At 33.3% G+C, this 24,283-nt stretch overlaps 1 protein-coding gene across 1 annotated transcript; it reads right to left on the bottom strand.

Moving 5' to 3' along the window:
- Nucleotides 1-5,737: 5,737 nt before the first annotated feature.
- Nucleotides 5,738-23,522, bottom strand: LOC140767253 (plant UBX domain-containing protein 4-like). The gene is made up of 4 exons (XM_073107101.1): nt 22,982-23,522; nt 20,124-20,412; nt 6,351-6,446; nt 5,738-6,260 (listed from the first exon to the last, which is right to left on the bottom strand). Exons 1-4 carry the CDS (start codon nt 23,428-23,430, stop codon nt 5,877-5,879), a joined length of 1,218 nt encoding a protein of 405 aa, XP_072963202.1. The 5' UTR covers nt 23,431-23,522; the 3' UTR covers nt 5,738-5,876.
- Nucleotides 23,523-24,283: the final 761 nt, after the last annotated feature.

Raw genomic sequence — 24,283 nt, 5'->3', positions numbered from 1 at the left:
CACCACCCTTAGCTATCCGCCACCCTTCTGCGATTGCCGCAACGTCGAAAATTTACCATTCTACTATATTATGACCTTGCTCCACTATTATAATTATATCTTTTTATCTAGACATCTAATTGATATGAAACTAGAGTCATTAGAATTTTATCTCATGAGGCTACCACCACTTAAATTTTTATAATTTTCTTACGTCTGGATCATTCCAAACCTGGTTCGTAACATATTCTCTCTTCTTCTAAAATCAAACTTGGTTAACACTTATTATCAAAGACTTTAAAATAATTTACATTGGGTCTCTTTCCATTCAAGATTTATATGATGTTTGTTTAGTTTCAGGTCAAAAATAGACTCAATTAATCATATAGACAATAGTATTTATAGCCTGGGGCTATAATTTTTTATGAATATTCTTAGCATGTATCATAACGCATGCCATCTCTTACACAACTTTGACAATTCATTAAAATTCACATGAGAAAGCCTTTGATGCCACAATTCAGAATCATCTAAAATTTACATGAGCAAACCTTTGATGCCACAATTTAGAATCATCTAAGGAAGAAGAATTATATATCAAGGTAGTATTCAAACATACATGGTAGCAATTATCTAAAGCCTGAATACCATGTACCGCAGTATTATTATTTTGATCTACAATGACACATTGATTTTTTAAAAAAACATACTTCATGACTAATACTCAAAAGATTTTCATTTAATCCCTAAACATATAGAACATTTTCTAATCTAAGTAGTCCTAGAGTAATCACAACACCTCTACCTAGGATTCTAGTAGTGCTACCATCGCCAAAAATCACACTGCCACCCTCAAAATCTTTTAAAGACTAGAGCAATGTTCTATCACCAGACATATGTCTAGAACAACCACTATCTATGTACCACATATTTGAATTTGAAGCTTTAAGGGCAATGTACATATTATAACACTTAAGATCACTTTATTTGACTAACACTCGTCTAGTTTTCAGACCAATTTTTTCAATATTTCTTATATTTCTCAAATCATAACAATTTGATCTAATGCCTTAAAATACCACATTAACGACAAATAGGTTTAGGGAACACCTCAAGTTTCAAGAACGTGATATTTAGCTATGCACTTCTAAATGCTTGCCGAAATAAAAATTGTTTTAGTATTACTTATATATCCTACATACCCAAGTTCATACCTATCTTTTCTGATGATTTGTGCATTTAGAATTTCATGCAGCTTGGTCTTTCCTTTCAAGAATGTAATAGTCTTTATATTTCAAGTTTTGACTTCTCAAGAAAATCCTTAAGCTTCTTATTACCGTCTTCTATTTTTTTTTTCATTCCTTCTATGATTTCACTCTTATCCTTTTCTAATTTTTCAACTCTTCAAGATCTTTGTTTATTTTAATTTGTATTTTGTCTTCTTTTGCTTCTAAAAGTTTCAACTTATCAAATCTTTATGTTGTTTTTGTTCAATTTATATGACTCCCAGTACAATGCATCATATGTCTTTTAAATATTTATCTCTCCATCATTGTCCCTCTGCTCGACTGTGCTCAAATCAATGCAGTAAAAACTATAAAGTTTTCTTATTCCGATTTAGACTCATTGCTTTTAGACTCATCTAAATCATCCAAATAACTTTCATTGTTTTCCCATTTCTATCAATTGGTTTGGACATTCTTGTGCAATATATCTAAAACCTTGACATTCATAACATTGGATGCCTCCAATAGCGCTCTTTCCTTTTTTATTCAAATTTGTAGGTTGAATGGAGCACTAGACCTTTTGTTTTTGTCAAGAGACTTAGACTTATTGTTGTTAACAGGAAAATCTTTTAGTTTCTTAAATAATTTTTTACCCCTTCTTAACAAAAAGGGCCATCATCTCGGGATTGTGTCATTAGAGCAACCCTTTTAGATTTTCTAGGTCAGAAAAGAGTAGCTTCAAACATTCGAACGTTCTCAACTAGTTGTTCAACTCTAATATTGTCAATACCCTTATTCTCTTCAATAGTAGAAATCTTAGATTGAAATATCTTAGGTAAGTATCTAAGAATTTTCCTAACAATTTATTTTCAAGTATTTACTCTCTAAAATTAAAACTAGAGTTGACAACATCACTAAATTTGGGATAGAAATCATCAAATGATTCATTTTCTAATCATTCTTGTCAACTTCATAAATACAGATCTAGCAAAACACATCAAGAGTGACACACTAAATATTGCATTAATAGCTTACTATTCCAACCACATAGTTCATAATCATATTTATCCCACTTGTTTATGGATTTCATTACTTCTTTTTGATCAACTATCATAATAGGAGTCCAACCATGAACAATAGAAATCCAAACTTGTTCATCTATTAATTTTAGGATTGCTCACTTTTTGGCTTTCCAATATGAATATTTTGATCCATCAAGTAAAGGAAGTCTAACCGTGGATTGCCTTTCTCTTGGAAAATGTATTTCCTACTAGATCTTTCTTTAAAGTAAGAGAGACCTTCTCTGGTATCAACTTAAATAACTTAGGCTAACCCTAATTTGGGCAAAACAATATTTTATAGAAAAACTTAATTATAAGTAAATAATTAGAAATTAAAAAGAAATACAAACACCACTAGATTTAAGTGGAAGAACTCAAACCTAGGTAAAACCAAATATCCTTCTCACTAAGATCAAATCAACCACTAGAATAATATAGAAAGAATCACATACGGACAATCTGCTAAATCCCATGGATATATTTAAAGATCTCTTGCTAGCTAAATCTCATGATGGATTACTTCTCCTGGTTGATAAACCAATCTTAGTGACCCTCGACAACAAAGTAAACTGTTTCAGGCCCCTCGAGATAGTTTCTTATTTCAAATATGGATGTACTAGCAATGATTAGGATATCTCAGAAGAAGCTCAAATCTTTAATTTTTCTTGAATCACCAAAGAACCCCCACAAATTCTCCTCAAGGGCTTCAATATATGTTCTCTTGTCAATTTCCCCAAACTAGGGTCTAATGACTTATATATATGAGAGAACAACAGCTAAAAAATCACTTCAAATCATATACATTATAAGTCATCTCTGGCTCAAGCGTTTGAATACACAAAAAGTTGTTCGAGTGCTTTGAATGTTTTCTGTACCTCTATCAAAACCATTTGAATGCTCGAGGGGCCATTCAAACGCCTTAAGACGTCTTCAGCTCCTCTATTAAAATCGTTCGAATGCCGGAGGGGCTATTCAAACACACTGAAATGTCTTATGCTCCTTTGTCAAAACTATTTGAATGCTTGATACATCATTCGAATGCCCTACAACCCTTTCTGTCTGTTAAAAATGTTCGAACATTAGATTGGTCATTCAAACCCCTATACTATCTATTGCGTTTTTTATATTTTAATCTCCATTATCATGCTCTTCACAAAATATTCTAATTAAAAATTTTGTTCATTTATTTGCCAAAAATAATCTAACATAGTTCTTGCTTAATTACTAATTCAAGTAATTAATATTAAATATTAAGTCATGTTCCATGAATTTATTACATCTCATCTAATCATATAATTGTGTTATACTAAGTAATTAGCTCAATTACTGTGAGGTCATTAATAGCGGTGTAAATGAATTGAACATGATTGAGCCTAGGTATGATCAAGCTTGTCTTAAAATTAAGTAAAAGCCTCAATATGGTGTTCAAGCTCAACATGATCAAATTCAATCCGAGCCTGATTCTTGAGCCAAGCTAGAGCTTTAGACGAGCCAATCAATATAATATCAAATTCAAGCCTAATTGAATCCAAGACTTAATTATGCTGGTTGACTCAAGCTTGATTTAAGCTTAAATTTCATAAGGCTTGATTCAAACCTTAGGAAAAGAAAAAGCCTAAGAGATATATTGGAATAATATATTTGAACCATTAGATCAAGATCTAATAGTTTCAAACCAAACATAGTATAATATATTAATATAAATATTAAATCGAGCCCTATTGAGCAGGGTTTGAGCGAGCTAGCTTGTACTTGATTTAAAATTAATTTCTAGCTTAAATTAGCTATTCAGTCTTGACTTGCTTATACTAGAATCAAACCTAAATCAAATTTAACTCAAGCCAAGCCTGAGCCGAGCTAGAGCAACTCTATTATTTTGCCAACCACACTCTTTATTAGTGTTGATTTATTATTTCTCTTCATTTTTTAAGACTAGACCTTCTAAGTGATAATTCTTTCCATCTTTCCATACTAATAATATGAGTTTTTGATAGGTCAAATTTACTGCTTTTCTTTTATTCTGAATATTATTAATGAATTGTTTTTTGAAGTAGATGATAGGTCCGGGTATCCCAAAGGAGAAGAGAGCTTTTTGTTTTTAAGAATTATATTCAGTTAAAGAATCATGAACAGGACGTGAAGGAAGCTAGATTAGGACTTGGAATTAATTGTCCAGTCTATATGAAGTGTTCGATTTAAACACTCAGTTAAGTTTGATTAATAGTTCTACTGTTTTGGCCCTTTTACACCAATATTATTTCTTCCTCACAATATTTATTATATGAATCCCTTTGTACGTTCATCTGATGGGTGGTAAGATTAGTATTAAAGATAAAGCGCCTGGTGAAAAAAGGAACTTGTTTCAGATTCAGTATTCTTTTGAAGTCATGTGAATTGCCTTTTGATGACGCAGCAAAAAAAGATGGATCAATTAAGTTTCACCTACGAGCTACAAGTATCAATGACAGGATACTATAAAAAATGCAACAATCCTTAGTTTGAGTTAGTGTGTCCGTCCATAAGGTTTTTAGCATGGAAGGACATCATGCTCTACTATTCATTCAAGGTGATGAAAGCAAGAATAATTCTACAAATATTGATGGAGAGCATTGAGTAAGAGGAGTGTAAATGAGCCGAACTTAAGCAAGTTGGGATTGGCTCGGCTCGACTCGAAAGCTAGATTTTTCTAGCGCAAGCTCAATTCGGCTTACAGTCAATGGGCTTAATGAGCTTATTGGGCTGAACATAATAAAACAAATTCTAAAAGGTAAATAATTAAAAATTATAATTCCTAAAAGATAAAATTAGTGCATACAGTAATACAGAATTACAATAAATAATTAACATAAAAATTATAATCACTCATGTAAATATATTATAATGCACTCATCTAACTTGGATTTGTATAGTATCAAGCCTAATCAAGCCAAGCTCAAGTCAATGCCGGCTCGGCTTGATTATATTTTCAAGCCTAAAAGATTAGCTCGACTCAGTTAAACTCATTTAGAGCTCAAGCTAAGCTATAAACGAGTAGAGCCCTAGCATTGACATAACAATGCCAAGATGCCTTAATTTGGATATTCTCTATTCTATTCTTGAAGCCCTAATTCACTTGTGAAATAAAAATTATTATTTTTTAAATAAATCTTCTTATTCTAGTATAGTAACCAAACAACTACTAATACATTATTCTCTCTCTTCTCATTTCATACAATTTTTAAGAATCAATTTAATAATAACTCAAAATTATCATTTTGCCTCTAGTTTAGACAATACATAATTACTACTAGTACTTTACATCATTTTTATCATTTAGTTTAAAATGTCACTAATTCCCAATATAAATTTACCGTTATTTATTATTTTAATATCAATTTTATATCACATCAAATATAATCATTACTCTACTATAATATTCAACTAAACAATAGAATATATTATACTGATATTATCCCTTTTCAGAAGAAAACAGAGAAGAAAATCATTCACATAATTTGCTCTTTAGACATCAAGAGTCTGCAAGTATCAATGTTGACAATTATTAGAAAAATTTGAACAAATACTTCAGTTTGACTATCATTTAGTATCAGCAAGCAATTAGTTTATAAAGCTACAGTTTCTGGATGACAACCGAGTTAGCTAGGCCTTCTTCCTCAATTGTCCTGGAAACATCATCAAGCTCCTTGGGGGGGAAACCAACAGTTTGTAGGCGGTAAGTTCTCGCTGCTCCAGGCCTCGATGCATCAATAAATGACCGTATATCACCTATTGTATGGTGCGCATTGAAACGTGCTATCATTCGAGTGCCATCGGCCAACCTTAACTGAATAGAGGTAGATGGCAAAGAAGCATCCACTGAAAGGCCAATGTTTGGGGAAGGAAGAGTGCTTGAGGCTGCAACGGAAACAACTGGCTCAGGAATGGAGGTTTCGAGAGATCCACTTCCAAGAGTTCTTCCTACACCCTGAAATGGACTGCTGCGCCTCACTGGTTCCTGGATAAGAAAGAACAGAATGAAGATATGATCATGAGGCATTACTTAGCATGGGGAAACAGGTGGGCAAATTTAGAAAAGGATACGCACAGGATAATTTTCTTCCCTCCGAATGAGATTGACATTAACAGCTGACCTCCTACCAGCTGGCTCAAGCTCTTTCGGGCATTCAGACTTCCTAATGCTCTGCACAGCGTAAACAACAGATAGGTAATTAGCAGATAAAAGTTAGATCCCTAAAAGGTAAAAATTAGGCTAGAAGGCTTGTCAACTAAGATCTATTTAGCACGAAAGCGACAATAACAACTTTCACAACTTCAAGTCAATAAAGCTTCTAAATAGAGAAATAATTTCTCTATAAAAGAAAGTCACATAGAAGGGTTTAGAAGGGTTGGAACGGGATTTTGAAATTAATTTCTAGGAAGAACAATATTGAACTTTGGGTAGAGCTTCACCATGCCTGATCTATCTAAGGATTGATCGAGTCAACCATAGGTCGCCAAAGGAGAGAAGAACAAAGAGAGAAAAAAGAGGTAAAGTAAAAGGTGGTCCGAACATTAATAATTGACATTGCAAGTTGGATTAAGGTTATATCCAACTTATGATCTGACCAGCATCTAGCGCACATTACAAAAAACTAAAATTGTGTCTACAACTAGTACTGCAATTGAAACAGCCAATACTAGGTCGAAAGCAAAGGAAACCCTGTTTTGGATCAGTAATAGACAATACCAAATATGTATCAATATGGGTCGATACTTCAAAACATAGCAGAGATAATATGTCAATTAACTTTAACTAATTCATTCAAAAAAAAAAGAAAAGATTAATAGAATAATGAAGCATTTAACAAAGAATTGTAGAACTATATCCAACTATAAGGGAAGAAAAAAAATGCGAGTGATTGATCAATGTCCCTTTGTAGGAAATGTAGATCTCTCCTTGCTTAAGATAAAATAAGATTTGTTTAGTGAAGCATGTAACTGTTGAGAAGCACCCTAAATCACAAATGACTTAGTCATGATTCCACTGTCTCCACCACAGATAGTTGTGCCAACCAGCATTGGATTTCTACCAATGATCAGTACAATCACTGCGTAACCCCATCATTAGTTCCTAAGCTATTAAAAGCAGCAGAAGAGAATAATAGGTGGTCTAAATGAAGGGATTTTGATGGTTTTGGAAAATATTGTTTGAAGGCCTTGGCATCCCAAGGCCAAGTTTAAAAGCTTTTATTGCGAAAGATCCAATAGGCTTAACCAATTTGAATGGGGATTAGAGAAAGCAGATAGCTATCAGACTCACAAGAAAATCTGGAACCACTCCAAACATACCAATAGATGCTTCATGCGAAGGAAGAAGATGAAAGCCTCTTTTCTTTGGTTATTGCAAATGAAACCATAGACATAGTCACAAATAGACTTCCATCCCCGTCCCCTTTTACTAAGTGGCAGATGAAAAATCCTTGAGACACAAATTCCTTGTTTAATTATGTAAAAATAGACCTTACAATATAGCTACAAGTAAAACCTAACAATCTAATATTTTATTAACACAAAATTCCTTAAATTGAGCCCAACTAAGACCCAATTATAGAAGTTAGGAAAACAGATTACAGTAACCCAAATAAATATTGAAAAATTGAAGGGAAAAAATAGACTAAAATAGTTTTACTTGAGTTAATTGACACAAATAATACACCAAAAACCAATTGATGGCTCTGTACTTCAAAATTTGACTCAGTCCTTATGGTCCTGCATCAAAACTTCTACATTCCATTAAAAGAATTTCTCTAGGTAATGAGAAACTTGTCATTCTGAACTCAACTTCTGTTGCGCAATAGATCATGTCAAGTAGTTATCTAAATTCTATGGTTCAAGGTTTTGATTTTAATTTTGGTTTCAACCAAGTTCCAAAACTCGGTATTAGGATCAAAATCTACTACTAGAAAAAACGATACATATCAACCATATTATTTGTATTGGTCATATTGGCTACCCATATCAGATTAAACTTTTTTAATTACATAAAATTTTAAATATTATTTAATAATGTACGAAAATTTCTAAAAATTTAGGGAAAAAGTAAGAAAATTAAGATTAGTCACATATAAAGCCTAAAAGCTATTAAAAAAAATTAACTCAAAACCATAATAAATTTCGAACTAAATTTGATAAATTTCTATGCTAATAAATTACTATTGTAGAAGTAAGATGAAGAGAGATTTTTCTCTTCATTATTGTTTTGCACCAATAAGAAAAGGGGAGTTAAAAGAGTGAATGAGAAAGAGAAAATGAAATAAAAAAGAAACACTCACCCGAATTCACATAGTATAGAGTAGCTGGACGAGCTTATCGGATCGGCTGCCGTATGAACTCAGTGAAGTGTGAGGGGTGGGGAGGAGAGTGTTCATGAGAGATAAAGGGTAAAAACTGAAAATATGAAGAAAAAAAAAAAAAGGAGTTAGGGACATCAATTACTAATGTCTCCTAAGTCAAATCTATTTTAGATTCAACTTGAACTTTGAAAAAAATTAGTTTCAACCCTATCGGCGAAAAAATGGCCACATCTCAAACCGAAACTAGTCTAGTGACTAGTTTCGAGTTGGGATCAGGATTGGCTGTTTTGGAAACCATGGTTTCAACGATATTTAGAAAACAAAACATTTTGATCGATTTCAATTCTAGTTTCATTGTGTCAATTTCAAACTTATTCTGATAAAGTGTTCTTTAGCTGCACTACATGAGATAAAGTCTTCTTTAGCTGCACTACATGATAAATTCAAAATTTCTTACTTAAATCCCATCAAAATGTATTTTTTCTTCTTTCATTCTCTGAAATTTTTTTCTTCTTTTTATTTTTGCATTTTACAAACTAATTTAGGCTTTTTGGGTGTACGAATACTAGATCTACTTCAATTTCACTAAATTTATCATTTGTAAAGGTCATTTTATATAGATCTAGATAAATACTCTCTAAAATATAGGAATAAAAGAAAATTAGATTTCTTCCAAATTTTAAAAAATCCAAAATTAATAAGTCAAATTCATTCAAATTGGGTCAAAATCAATATAGGATCATATTATATTAACTCCATAAGACCTCTACAAGGCCAAGCTAGTGGTGGTCATTTGGGTATTGGACATACTAGCCGAGCTAGATCATCTTCAAAACCAATTTATCCGTTAGAAGACTTAGGTCTAATTAATGATGATGAGACTAGATATGATAATGGTGATAATGATGATAATGATGATAATAATGACAATGGTGATAGAATGATGAGACTTAATCTAAGACTAGTGTTAGTGAAAATGAGGATGAGATATGCATCCCTGCTATACAACCTTCTCAAAAAAGCATTGTTTATACATACGAGAAAAACTTTACACGTCACCTAAGATCAACACCACAAAGCCAGACGTAGACAAACATAAGGTAGAGTTTATTAGAGATAAAAGAATAGAAAATGAACCATCTCAGACTCAACATGATTACAATCATATAAGGAAAAGACTTGAGTCTATAAGTAGCAAGATATCAAAAAACACTCTTATTATACTTCATATCTATAACCTGCATATGATTATGGTGTGCAAGTTCAATATGGATATCACATCATATGAGAATTACAAGCTTCATACTTATATGAAGAATAAAAGACTTACAATGAGTAATACTATCAATAAATAAGTTTCCAGAATTATCAATATTATTTGACTTACCATTCTCGTGTTATTCTGGTGTCGGCAAATGAAAGCTTTGATCCTCTCGGTCATTGATGGTCGTGGCGACCGGCACAGGACGTGCCAGTGGCATATCGACACGTGACACAAGGGATGCCACACGACACCCCTCCTAGCAGCAATCCACTCACCGTCAACCTCATTGTCAAGTTTTTCGTTGCCGCCGACCTTTGTCACTATCGTTTGCATTGTCAAAGATCGTCGATGAAGGCGTCGCTCGACCAACGCGGATACCCTAGCTCTCGAGGAAGAAAACCTCTTATATGGGTGAATAAAAACTTAAGTTGTGGATCTAAAAGGTCTTCTTCCTCCTTGAGAGCTAGGGTATCCGCATCTGTCGAGCGGCACCTTGATCAACGAGCTCCTACAATATGAACAATGGCGTCGACGAGGTTGAAGAGTGAAGAGAAGTAGCCTCTTTTTCTCTCCCTCTTACGGCACGACCACTAAGTGCCGGAACATGTGCCATGCCATGCCAACCAGTGGTCAACACAAGCGTCCTATGGCACAGACATCCTTGCTCCTAATCATTCTACAACTAGGTTTTGGTTTTAATTATGAAACTATTGTCAATTAACAAACGTATTTAGTTATATTATATGTTGAAAAATGTTTATAATTGATTTTTTACTATATCTTTACAAAAATATTTTATTTACAAAAATAACCTAAGAATAAAAGAATCTAATGTAGGCTTTAATGCATATATTCAAATAAAAAATCTCTGAATACCCTAATATAATATTAGTTGTGTGTCAAAGGCATGCTAATGCGTGCCAATGCCAAGCAAGGAAGTCGAGGGGGTTGCTGAACAACAAGCCCTATGTCGACAAAGGATTAGCAGGGCACGTGCCTTCGACATGACAACACTTGATAAAATGTAAGCAATCAAGTTGATATTGGGTTAGGTATTGGATTTAAGTCAAATCCAACTTGGAATCTAAAAAATTGTTATTAGGGAATGTAATTACTGTCATCAAGTTTATAAGGAATCATACTATAGAGTAAGCATATTTGATGAGACTAATTAGACACAGAATTAAGACTTGCCCTAAAGTGAATGATCAATATAAGATGGAAATGAAAAGTAGGGAAGGCTTAGTTAAGAATAAAAAATGCAATGCCTAAGCAAGTTACTTTGCTGAAATGATGTGATTCAGACCGCACCGAGTCATCTCGTACATGGATACAACCTACAGACCCTATTTCTTATTTTGTTTTAGTTGTTTTCTTCATAAAATAAAGATTATGGATGTCGCATTCGAACGCCCCTTGTGAACACCTGCATACATTCACATCGATAGATAACGCAAATTGTGCGTTCGAACGTGCTCAACCCTATTCAAATCCATAAGTGTGAACGCATGTACACATTCGCATCGACAATGAATGCAAATTGCGCATTCGAATGCATTTGACCCTGTTTGAATGCTATCAGAGAGAATACAATATTTCTAGGGTTATTACTTACTAGTTTGGCCTCTTAAGATGTCAATAGCAACCTAAGGAATAATTATGAATAAATATTGAATTTTCTTCCCTTCTTTACCCTAACTCTTCTTCCTCCTCGTTTAAGCTCTAGCCGTGTCATCTTGTCGCCGGTTACCTTTAATCCCCCTCGACCATCAAGTCCTCCTCCTCCTTGGGATCTCGATCAACTTCCCCCCCCACCCCTCATACTTATCCCTTCAACACCACGTGCCACCAAATCCATCACTATTATCACCATCATTACCATCACACGTCATCTCCACCTTCACCACAATATTGTGTATTTTCGCCCCAGGTGCACTCAAAATATAAAAACATAGATCAAGAAGATACGAAACAATCATCATTGGTTTTGTAATTTTCTGACTACGAGAGAATATTTTGATAATATTCTCCTCCGACTGCGCGGACTACATTCTTACATCCAAGCTTGATCGGAAACAAACGCATGATCCATAACACAAAAGATTATGATGTTATGATATTTCTGTGCTTTATGTACCTATTGGTTATTGTATGAATAGCGTAAGCATTTTATGTATCCTTAATTATAGGATGACAATTTATAATTTTACATGTATCAATAAACTACATATAAATAATTTATTTATTAATTTATTTATTGTCATATCCTATCTGTATCCTGTCTTTTCAAGATTTGCCATATCGTGTCATGCCTGTATCCCATGTCCGTTTTCGTACTTCATTGGTTCAGGGTAGTTTGATTTTAGACATAACTACGGGCAAGCAATTCATAATTTACCCACAAAAAAACCATATGTTCCGAGGGGTGTACATGCAAATATCAACTTTAGGGAAGAATACAAGCAAATAAGGGATTTTTTAAAGGTATACATGTAAAAACCCCATTTATTTTTCTTTGCGTTGCATGTGCATTAAGACCTCCACCTTAGGTCGGACTCCTAGGTCCAACATCATTAGGATTTTAGAAGATAATGATGGAATTAAACCACTGGTTTTTGTTCTCTATTTCTTCTTGAAGCTAGAAGATGTTTGTACAATTATTTGAATGCTCATTTTCCTTGCCAACAACAATAATGAACGTAACCCCAATCCTCAATTCCTACTTTTAAGATATATTTTTAGATTATGATGGAATCTGAGAAGATATCAATGTTTTCTTCAGATGACAATCTCAAAACTCTTCCTTATAATATACAACTTTCCTTCATGTGATCTTTAGGTATGTCAACTAAAGTATTAAACTATTAATGAAGCACAGATAAAAGATGTCATCTAATCTTCTATCCTAATCAGTGGCTTCACTTTAATAACTACATGAGTCTCCCAATTTCCATAAGAAAGTACTATAAGCTCTACAGAAAATTAGCATGCATTTGCATATATTGAAATTTATACAAAATATATTCATTAGGTTTTGGTGATCATTCAGTTTACTATGTTTTGAAAGCCATTGATTTAAAAACAAATTGATGAATTGTTATTAAGTTATTAACCCCTCTCAACTTATTGAGTTGCTATATAGAAAGTGTTCTTAAAGGCGTTCCAGGCAGCTGCCATCCAATCTGGCAATGGGAGAAGGTGGCCTGCCGCATTGCCGGGCTGCCGAGGCGGTTCATTGCGGTCAGGCAGGCTGGGCGGTTTGGCCCACTTATTAAGTGCTATCGGGTTGGAGACGGGTCGGATTTGGTTTCGTGGATCGAATCTGACTAACTGATAACCATTATATATATAAAAGGAAAAAGGGTAAAATTCACTCTCGCTCTCTTGATCAAACCATCGCTATTCTCCCTCTCTCGATCTAAACCCAAGCCCCTCTCTCAATCGTCTTCTCCGATGGCAGCGAGTGGCAACCAGCAAGCTGCGACGACGACCGATTGTGGACGAACAATGACGAACGGCGGCACCAAGCAAGGGTATGGCCTCTCTCTCTCTCTCTCTGTCTCTCCCACTCTTTCACTCTCCCACAGCTGTAAAGCAGTAATTAGTTTTTTTACTTTGGAGGAAGTAATTAGTAATTAATCATTGATTATTATGTTTACTGGTTTTAAATCTGTACCTAGTTAATGACTTACTACATAAGTGATTATGTACTATATATATACTATATTAGTATTAAAAGTTATATATATACCATATATAATATTTATATGACTTTTCTAAATAAAAATGCTGGACCGTCTTGGTGCTAGGCGGTGGGGTGATTGCTCGCCATCCGCGATCGTCTTTCAAAACATTGATAGAAATCATGTTCCCTTAATATCTAATCCAAATTGTTGCACGAATAAGCATAGACTATACATATAAATCTCGATAAATTGTCCGTCCACCACATTACTAAATACTAGCACATAAATAAAATATAGTTAGTGATGTAGGACAACCTAGGTGTCAAGACCTAATGAGTTTGAATCAAATGCACACAATATTAAATATGCAATGAAACTATGATATGCAGAGGGGAGAACCTAAAACTATATGGGCTGTGAATTATATGATATAGAGATAGAAGGAAAACAAAATTCAGCAATAAAAAAATAAGACAGCAGTAGGGTAATTAATAATATTCCAAAGAAGTTAGAATAATTACCATGATGTATTATCTAAGGTTCCAAAACTCGGTACCGAGATTGGCCCTCCGGAAAAACGATACCTAACAGCTGTATCGGCTATATCGGCTACCCGTATTATATCGAACTATATTTTTAATTAAATAAAATTCAAATATTATTTAAAAATGTTTCTAAATTTTTAAAAATTTAGAAAAAATTACAAGAAAATAAGAGAATAATAATAACTCATATAAAGCCTAAAAATCTCTCTTCCTTTCATTCTTCTTCCCCAACCCTCTTACTGCTAATCTATTGTATCCCTCTCTCCCTGTTGCGGTAGGCCTCCCTCTCTTTCTCCCTCACTATCACTCTCTCTTCTTTTTCTCTCTCTTTCCCTCTCTCTCTCTCTCACTCGAGATCGGCTGAAACTAAGATCTATGGTATTATCTATCCTTTTCTAATGAATTCCTAAGATCCGTTTCAAAATCCATACATCGAAACACTTGGCGGGTTCTAAAAATCTCTAAATTCACACTTGGCGGTATGTGCTACATAGTACTCAGATGATATGTGCTTCAATACCCCTAAGGGTATGGTCTTGTAGTACCCAAAACCCAAATAACAGCAAAGAATAAGAAGAACAAAGAGAAAGATAAAACGGATTTGCTCTGAAGGATTTCACACCTTGTTGTATCATGCTTCTCACAAAGAAATTGAAGAAAACTTTTTGCCAACTCTTCTTTATTTCAAGATCAATTTCCATACAAGTAGGGTTTGGTTTCTTTAATGGGAATTGTAATTCCCATTATGACTAATTTATCGTTGACCTATACTTCTTATTATAAACCTAAAATTAACCTAATAGAACTCTAATAGAATAAAACTAAACCCAAATCAAGTCTAAAAGAAAACCAACTTAACCTAACAATGAAATTAAACTGAATACATCTTCTATACCCCAATTGACTCAATCAAAGATCAAAAGGATTGAATTAATCAATGTAAACAAAATAGTTGCATCCTAATGCTTCGATATAATATTTTTGTCGTTGCACATTCAGAGACTGATATTCCTTCTAATGATGCACATAAGTGCAGAAACCTCTTGACCTCCATCAATTAGTTAGAAAAATATATATGAATTTTCCATTTTGTGATCCTCAAATTTATATAAGTAAACTAGGGGTGGCCATCAAGTCGGGTTAGTCGAGTTCGGGTTGGCTTAACCACACACTAATACAAACATGACTCATTTACTAAATAGGTCAATAATACTAAACACAAACACGACACTAATATTATGTGTGACACAACACAACCTTTGTAACCAAAACAGATTGTATTCGTGTAATACCAAGGTTCGCTCCCGACCCAATCCCGATCCCAATCATTTGATTGGGATCGGTTAGGATTGAGATCGACGAGTTATGGATAAACTAGGTCATGGATCTAACCCGGATCTGACACAAGGACATCAATTATTAATGTCCCCAACCAAAACTCTCTTTCTTTCTTTACTCTTTCTTCTCACTCTCTTTCTCTCTTTCTTGCTTTCGCTCTTTCTTTCTCCTTTTCTCTCCTTATCATATAACCATTATTTCTAACAGAGAGATCTAGCTCTGACAAACTCCGGCGACGCAAATCAAACTCCGACAAACTCCCTTTTTTCCACTCTCTCTAATCTCTTCTTTTTTGTGAAAGTCAAGCATAATTTTCTTTTCTTTTGGTTTTCTTCTCTCTAATCTCTTCTTTTTCTTCTCTTTACTAATTTTTTTTTCATGTAATAACTTTTCAAAATCCAAATTCTTCTTTGTTGAATTTGCTGAATTATTTAATTTTCTAAAATTGTGATTAAATATTTGCTGAATTATTTAATTTGTTGAAATTGAGATTAAATATTTGCTGAATTATTTAATTTGCTGAAATTGACATTAAATATTTGCTGAATTATTTAATTCGTTGAAATTGTGACTAAATATTTGTTGAATTATTTCATTTGCAGAAATTGTGACTAAATATTTGCTGAATTATTTTGAAGGTAGCAAAACTTTATTATTAAATTTTCTTAATTATATTTTTAATTTGATCTCTATTTAAGTGTTTATATTAAAATTAAAATGGCTCTAAAAGAAAAATCACAATATACCGACATTGGCTGGAAATATTGTGCCCCTCTTAGCTAAGATAAAAAACGTGACCAATGCAAATGGTCTGGAAAAAAAATTAATGGCGGTGCTAGCTGTCTAAAAATATATTTGACTGGAAGACAAGAAAATGTAGCAACTTACACTTAAGTTATTTGGAAGTCAAAAGAGAAATATTAACTCATCTAATAGGCAAAAAGAAAAATAAATAAACTGCACAAAGAAAAAAGTCAATGATTCGAGAAGAATTGATGTATAACTATAAAAATATTGATGACGATAATAGTGAATAGAGTGGGGAGAATGTTGAGGGCAATAAAAAAAAGCAGAAATACACAAAGAGAAGGAGATAAGAAAAAGCAGTGGTAGCTTTCAAAGATCTCGATCAGTTCATATGTAGGGAGAAAGAAAATATGAGGGCAATAGTTCTAAAACTGCTGATATTACAGACTTTACGGTAGAGTTTGAAAATATTTAACCGATGGATACATATTTTCAAAAAAAAAAGGTCGTACTATCAAGACAGCTCTCAAAAGGATAAAAAAATACAAGGAAACGTATTGGTAGGGCTATCTCTAAGTTTTTTTTTTTTTTACAATCATATTTCTTTCAATATAGCTGATAGTCCTTATTATCACACTATGGTGAATGCGGAACACAGGTGGATGCTATACAATCAGTAGGGCCTATGTTCCGCATCCTAATTCATAAAATATTAGTACTAAATATCTGAACTCAGAAATAGATGAGCTTCACTTATATTGAGATTTTAAAAAAGTTTGGGATAAATTTAGTTATGCACTGATGTGTGATGAATGGACTACACTAAACAGAAAAAATATAATTAATTTCGTAGTGTACTCAAGCATGAGGACAATATTTTTGAAGTCTGTAGATGCTACTGCTTATTTTACAAATACAAATTATATTTTTCAGTTGATAGATGAGGTAGTAGAAAAAATTGGTAAGAAAATAATAATCTAAGTAGTTATTGATAATAGAGCAAATTATAAAGCTACCGGACAATTACTTATGATAAAAAAACATTTATATTGAACGTCATGTGCTGCATATTGTCTTAATATTATATTGAAAGATATTGCCAAAAATTCTGATATTAACAGTCATACATGAAAGTCAAAAGTTGACAAACTCCATATATAATCATTGTTGGGTTCTTAAATTGCTTAGACATATAACTGAAAGTAGAGAAATTATCAGACTTAGCCTCACTAGATTTACACTCATTTTTTAGCATTAAGGAGCATAATGCGATATGAAGATGAGAGTTTGTGAGTATTTACATCATTAGAGTAGTCTACAAAGAATAAGAGTATGAAACCTAAAGACCGAACTTTAGGTGAAGCTTATGAAACCTAAAGACCGAACTTTAGGTGAAGCTTTGAAGAACATGACTCTTGAAAATACATTTTGGCATAATATTACGATTATCACCACAGTATTTGAGCCTCTTATCAAGGTATTACAATTTGTAGACAGTGACGACAAGTTTGAGATGAATTTCTTATACAAGGCTATGGATATATTAAAAAAGTAGATAAACACAAATGAGGGCAAAGTTATAAAAAATAGTGAAAATTGATTGGCTCTAAATGGAACGAGCAACTACATAAAGATATACACGCTACTAATAAGCATTAGTTTATTAATTTGCTTTTATTTTAATATTTTGATATTTGAATGCTTACAAATTTTTACAAGATATTTTCTTAATCCAAGATTTCAATTATCTACAAATGTCAATAATGATACTGAAGTCTTGCTGGGAGTTAGAGCCTGATATTCATAAAGAAATCATCATTCTTTGAGTGAGTAGGAACCTTCCTTCTCTGACTCAAAATATTGTATCTAACTCAAAATAACTCCGATCTTTTGTGATTTTGATGTCTATTCAAGCTTATTTAACTCCAGCTTTGGACGCTATTCTTTTACTAGCACCTGCACCTATGAGACGACTATTATTATTTGCCATTCTGAAGGGTGTAAGCCATGAAACGATTCATAAGTAGTTGTTCATAAAGTTGAAGTTATCAAATTTTGAGGAGTTGTATCAATTTATGCATGATTATCCTTTAGGATAGAGAAGTGAATTATTATTCAATTAAATAATTTTATTATTATTTGTTTCGAATTTCAAGATAATTAATTTCTTATAAAATGTATTCAATAACATATTTCAAATGGAGAAATAGAGATTGAGAGCTGGCCAATTCGATACTGCTAAAGTTGCTACATTTATATCTCATAATAGTCCAACTAAATAGTAGTCAAATTTATGAATAGAAGGCACCAAATTTGACATTAATAGCAAAAATATCTTAATTTAAACTGTCTTCATCACAGTGTAAAAGAAATTAGGCTACTTTCTCTATAATCCACACCAAAACATATAATCGATTAACAATAGAGAAATTAGAAAAATTAATTTTCTGCCATTCTAATATGAGATTGAGGGAGAAATTTAAAAAGGAAAATGAAAAATAATTAGCTGATTAATTTAAATTATATTTTTGATGAAAAAGACCCCCTAACTCTATAGATCAGAGAAGTGGATGATAGATTATAAGATGATAGAGATAATCCATAATTAGATAAGGCATTGAGAGACCATAACTAGAGCAGAAGCTGGTATGAATTGTTCAGCAGCAAGAGATAGTATAGCTACTAATGCCAACGATAACCCTAATGACCTTAATGATACACCTGATGGTAAGATTGTCTCTTCCACATTTGTTGAGAAAAATTAAGAAAGCATAGAGATTGAAGACAAAAAAAAGGATGTACATACATATCAACGATGTTGCTTTCTATGACTATGGTTGTATTCATTATTTAGAGTTATCACAAAATCTATATGCTGATTATTATCCTTCTTTGTATCCTAAGAATTTTTAAACACAAAATCCACACATTGATTACTATCGTCAGAAAAAACAAGATTCATTTAACATGAATGAAATGATGCAATCACTCTTTCGAGCACTAGGTCATAGATATCATTATTTATAAACTTATAGTAATTATGATTATGACAACCACAGAGATTTACGAGAGCCAGCTTAGTATTCACCAAAGTCGACTTTTGAGTAGGTTAGTACTTTTTTTAATTTTTAGGGTTCATATGTAAATAATTATTATTTTCTTATTCTTTTATCATATTCTCTAAATTTTTCAAAAAATTTCTGTATTTTTAAATAATATTTAGAATTTTACGTGAAAATCTGATCCAATCCGGACGACCAATATGACTGATCTAGCCGATAAGTATTGTTTTTTCGAAAGGCCCATCCTAATCCTAATCCCAATTATTCAAACCTTGTGTCATATATCTACACGACACAATTAACTGAGTATAATTTTAAATGAGTAAAACAACATGACAAACTATATCCAATTAAAATAATAGAGGGAGAAAGAGGAGAGGTTAACCGCAAAGGCATGGGAAAGATGCTTGTTAGTCTTAGGAAGGAGAAGTCGACCTTGAGGGACAACTTAAGGGAGGAGTGAAGGTTCATTCTTGCGGAAGAGAATGATCAGCACAACGATAAATGGGTTATGGAATGGGACATCTAGATATTTGAAATTTGAAATTTGAAATTTGGAGATAAAGCAACACCCGCGATGACAATAGCAACGCCAACCGTGAATGATTTATACCCATTTATACTAAACCCATTGTTTAAAGGGTTTAGATGTGTGTCGAGTTATCAGGTCGGGTCAACAATTGCCATGCTTAGGTAGACAAAAATAATATATTTAACCATAGAGAAATGACAACTGAACTGTAACATTAATAACATAATGGGAACGGTATAGAAGCATATAGCGAATAAAGTCTAAGGAGAGGTGCAACAGTACCACTGAAAATATGTGTCCGGTAAGTCAAATGATTTGTAAAAAACAAACCCCAACTGCAGTAAAAATTACCTCTAGAAAAGATGCATTTTCAGGATCATCAAACCTTCTCAGTGGACCATCATTCACCGTGAATCCGTTGCTCCAGAAGTAGATGTTGTGAATAGTATTTTTAGGCTGTTGAGTAGCAGATGATATTGTTTCACCTGATAAAAGTCTACCAGTCCCAGTGAAGTTCCTTGAACTTGAAGGTGTTTGATGGGACTCAAAAGGTCCCTGCATGGCGCCCATCTGCTTAGCTTGCTCAAATATTGAATCCACATCCCGGCCACCTCTTGAAGGATCTCGTACGAGCATCCCACTAGAAAAGTACATTACAAACAAGATGAACATTTTATGAGAAAAAGAATTATTTCAATTTACAAGAGACTTTGCTAGAGCAATGCATTATAAAGCATATTGAACCAAAGGAAACTAAATAAATGATGATGAACGACAGTTGTTAGTAAAATCAAGCCAATAAGAAGGCGGAGTTGGTATTAACAGTAAGAACTACAAAGTATCTAAATTATTCACCACCTCTGTTTATAAAGTATCTAAATAATTTACTACCCCTCTTTAATCTAGATCCCTTAACTGCTTACATTCTCATTTTCTTTTCATATATGGTCAATTAATGCTCCTACTGCCCTACATAATTTTTTTCACTCCACTACATTCAAGTTACATCATATATATATTTCAAGTTAAATATTTAGGGGTTATATGGTAAAAAGATGATGACCATAGAGCTATGATACCAAATTGGAATCGCGCTAATGGGTTTTCACAGCTTTTCACTTCACACCAATTGACACTTCCCATGAAGGAAGAAAAAAGAGAAAAACTTATTTCTTAATTTCTTAACACGAAGTAATAAACATTATTACAAAAACCTTCATCCTCTTTTCTATTAGGAATGGACGGGAAACCCTTAATGGACTCAAATTCTTACTTGGATTAGGTCAAAAGAGACTTTACATGTATAAGTATCAATAAACCTAACCATATACTAACTTATTGACCCAAAAAGCCTTTAAGTGAACCTAAAACAGGCCAAAATACAGAGGCTACGTAAATATATGTAAATATATCAATAAATTTATAAAGTAACAAAAATAGCTTAATTGCAATTAGACTTGACTCACTAAAGACTCTAAAGACTAACTATTTATTCACTAATCTAAAATATGTCATAGATCTTTATGCTCCTGCATCACATGATATAAAAAGAACTACTTCATGCAAATTGCTTTCTTGATGTGGATTTGGCGGATAATTTTTTTTTTGAATATCTCGGAAAAAAAAAACTCTATTCTATCTTTTACATATGTGCTTCTTTTAGACAAAAAGACTTATATATATGTACAACCAAATCTTGAGAAAGGGGGATCAACAAATTTTCAAAAAAGTACAGCTCTTGTGCCTCTTATTTATTTCCCAAATCCCTTGTCACTAAGAACAAACAACACATGGATCCATGTAAAGACACTTTACCTTAATTATCCTTACCAATACCATCACTCTACTCAACCAAGTGGTATCAATGGAGTTGTCCTAGCTATGGCATGAGAAAGGAATGGCCAACCTCGTAGAAATGAGATTACGTAAAAATGATAGGTAGTTTTCAAGGTCAAGTAGTGGAACAACATAAGTTAATGAAATGATTGCTTGACAAATCAATTAGAGAGATGGTGACAAATGGATAGATACCCATCACTACGATCTAATTACTTAGGTAGATGGTCTTGTACGATGAGGCAAAGAAGGTTCCTAGAAGCAGCAGATGAGCTAGAGATGTACAAAAATAAAGTAAAATGTCTTGGCTGCCATATATACACTTTAGAGTGATTTACTTCTTTTTGAGCATAAATAAGCATAGAAATAAGAATTTCTTCTTCTAGTACAAGTTTTATGAATAAAAGTTTCTCCCATATTTTTCAACCTCAATGAAGTTCTATTTGAAGTCTTTATCTACAATTATTCTTCTTTTCTTTGCTTAGTACCAGGTGTATAACTGTTACTTTAAATTTGTAAAGATACTTATTCCTACTTATTTTGAATCCTGCAAGATACATACTCATTATTTTTATTCTACTTCTAGTCATTTTGTAAGTCAACCTTACCATAATGGTTAACAACAGACTATATTTCAAGCCAACTTATTTCTCTCTTTCTGGACAAGCCTCTTTACATGTACTCTTTGAAAATATTGCATGAACCTTCTTACATAACCTTTTCAATTTGTAGATTGTTAAATTCAGGTAGTCAAGTAGCAATCTGCCAAGTAAGCCAAATTCTCCTTATTAGTAGGCTTGGCATTGATTGAAAAGATAGATAACTAAGAAGTCAAATTACATTGTCATACAGTCTACTGCTTTATTTTACTCAAAATGAAATCAAAATCATTACAAGACGCCTTTAAAGAACTAGTCAACCACAGAAAAGGGACCCAACCTAGATGGAATTTGTTCAACCTCATTCAGGAGATCTACACTATCGGCATTCAATATTCTTTGGCTATATCTTTCAAATTTCAGTAGTAAATGGTGTAGAATAATATATAATACACATTGAAAATTTATAGCAACTATAGGTCAGTAGGTTGCTTAGAACAATTGACTATCAAAAAATTACCTTCATACATCCATCCCCTCCACAATTTCAAAAAATTACCTTCATACATCCATCCCCTCCACAATTTCATCTTCTACTGCCACTACCCACAACCCCCGTTTTCTCAATACTCCCCAATTGTTTAAACGCAAAAAGAAGACATATTATTTGCTTGTCAATTGAGAAGAAACATAAAGTGAAAATAAAATTAGAAAGTAAAATAAAATAAAATCTTGTCCACCAATTTTTGCCGCAATGTAGAAAATTTATATCACCTCTTCTCGCCGCCAGTATAGTACTCCTGTGGCTCATCGGAATCACTATCCGACCCAGAATCCGCCTTCCTGTTGAGATCTGCGAGAGTTCGGATGGTAGATCGGCTTCCGGAAGCCTTCTTCTCCGCCCTTGATCCCGAACTCGAACTCACAGAGCGAACTGGAATTTTAACAGCAGCGGCGGCCTCGGCCTCCGGGGGTAGATAGTCTTCATCGTCGTCGTCGTCGTCGTCGTCGTCGCCGCCGCCGCCGACTTCTTCTTCGCCTCCGGTACTTTGCTGGGGCAGAGGTGCGTCGAAGCGGTCGTCATCGTAGTAGGAGTGGACGGCGGAGTCAAGGTTCCAGTTGTGGCTCTCGAGGAAGAAGACCGCCTCCTCGCGGGTGGCCGAAGTGACGCCGCAGAAGGTGTCCACCAGAGATTTCTCCTCCTCCGCGCCTCGTCCCTCCATTTTCCTCCCTCGGTCTGGCGTGCCTTGCTGAACAAGCACTGGGAGTAATTGAGTGCTCCGTGGGAGGAACAAATTGTTAATTCACGGGCCAGCCAGAGAGGTAGAGCCCATGAAATCTCTAGGTCTACGGGCTGAAGAAGATCGGCCTGAAATTGGATTAATTATTACATTTAGATCACGAACAATGCTAATTTTAACCTTCACTGGTATTTTTTCTACTTTTCTTTTAGGTTACATACATTTTATCATTATATATTTATGTCTAAAATTATCCCTACGTAGTTTAAAAAATCTTAAATCAGTCTCTAAACTTATAAACTGAGATCGTTAGTTTTTCCTATTAAACTTAATTAAATGGCATCAAAATAACCAAAATATCATATTATATTTGTTAGATAAAATATTAAGGTTTTTGAGATAATACAACTAAATGATCAAAATAGTCATGACGCTCAGTTAAGTTCAACAAAAAAAATTTTTGAAGTATAGGAGTAAAATAATTTTAGCAATAAGTACATGGTGATAAAATATATTTAACCATTTTCTTTTCTTTTCTTTTTGTCATAAATTAACTCAAAATTTGGGTTGATATTTAATGAATTTTCTACCATAATACGTAGATGTATAGTTGAAACTGCACATAGTCTTTATTGTGTTGATTATATAAAAGTCAAATCATACGAAGAGTTTTCTGAGTTTTGACTCATTGCCCTCTATGTTGGGTTTTTATCTTCTTTTTTCGAAAGAAGGTCATAAAAATCCTATTTTATTGAAACAACATTAAACATACTATATCCTAGTTCTCCAATATTCATCTAAAATAAAGAAATTCTAACTATCAAGAAGTCCTAAA

This window comes from Typha angustifolia, chromosome 9 (genome assembly GCF_048772165.1).
Source record: "Typha angustifolia cultivar Huaian chromosome 9, ASM4877216v1, whole genome shotgun sequence".
Lineage (NCBI taxonomy): Eukaryota > Viridiplantae > Streptophyta > Magnoliopsida > Poales > Typhaceae > Typha > Typha angustifolia.
Note: the sequence above shows the minus strand (reverse complement) of the source record. Positions and strands in the feature narration are given on the sequence as shown.

What these genes read in the sequence shown, in the direction of transcription:
- LOC140767253 (XM_073107101.1), bottom strand. Translation starts at nt 23,430, where the DNA reads ATGGAGGGACGAGGCGCGGAGGAGGAGAAATCTCTGGTGGACACCTTC. An exon ending in AAAATGCATCTTTTCTAGAG is followed by an intron (nt 6,447 to 20,123) that starts GTAATTTTTACT and finishes TACGCTGTGCAG; the next exon opens with AGCATTAGGAAGTCTGAATG. An exon ending in GGAGGGAAGAAAATTATCCT is followed by an intron (nt 6,261 to 6,350) that starts GTGCGTATCCTT and finishes TTTCTTATCCAG; the next exon opens with GAACCAGTGAGGCGCAGCAG.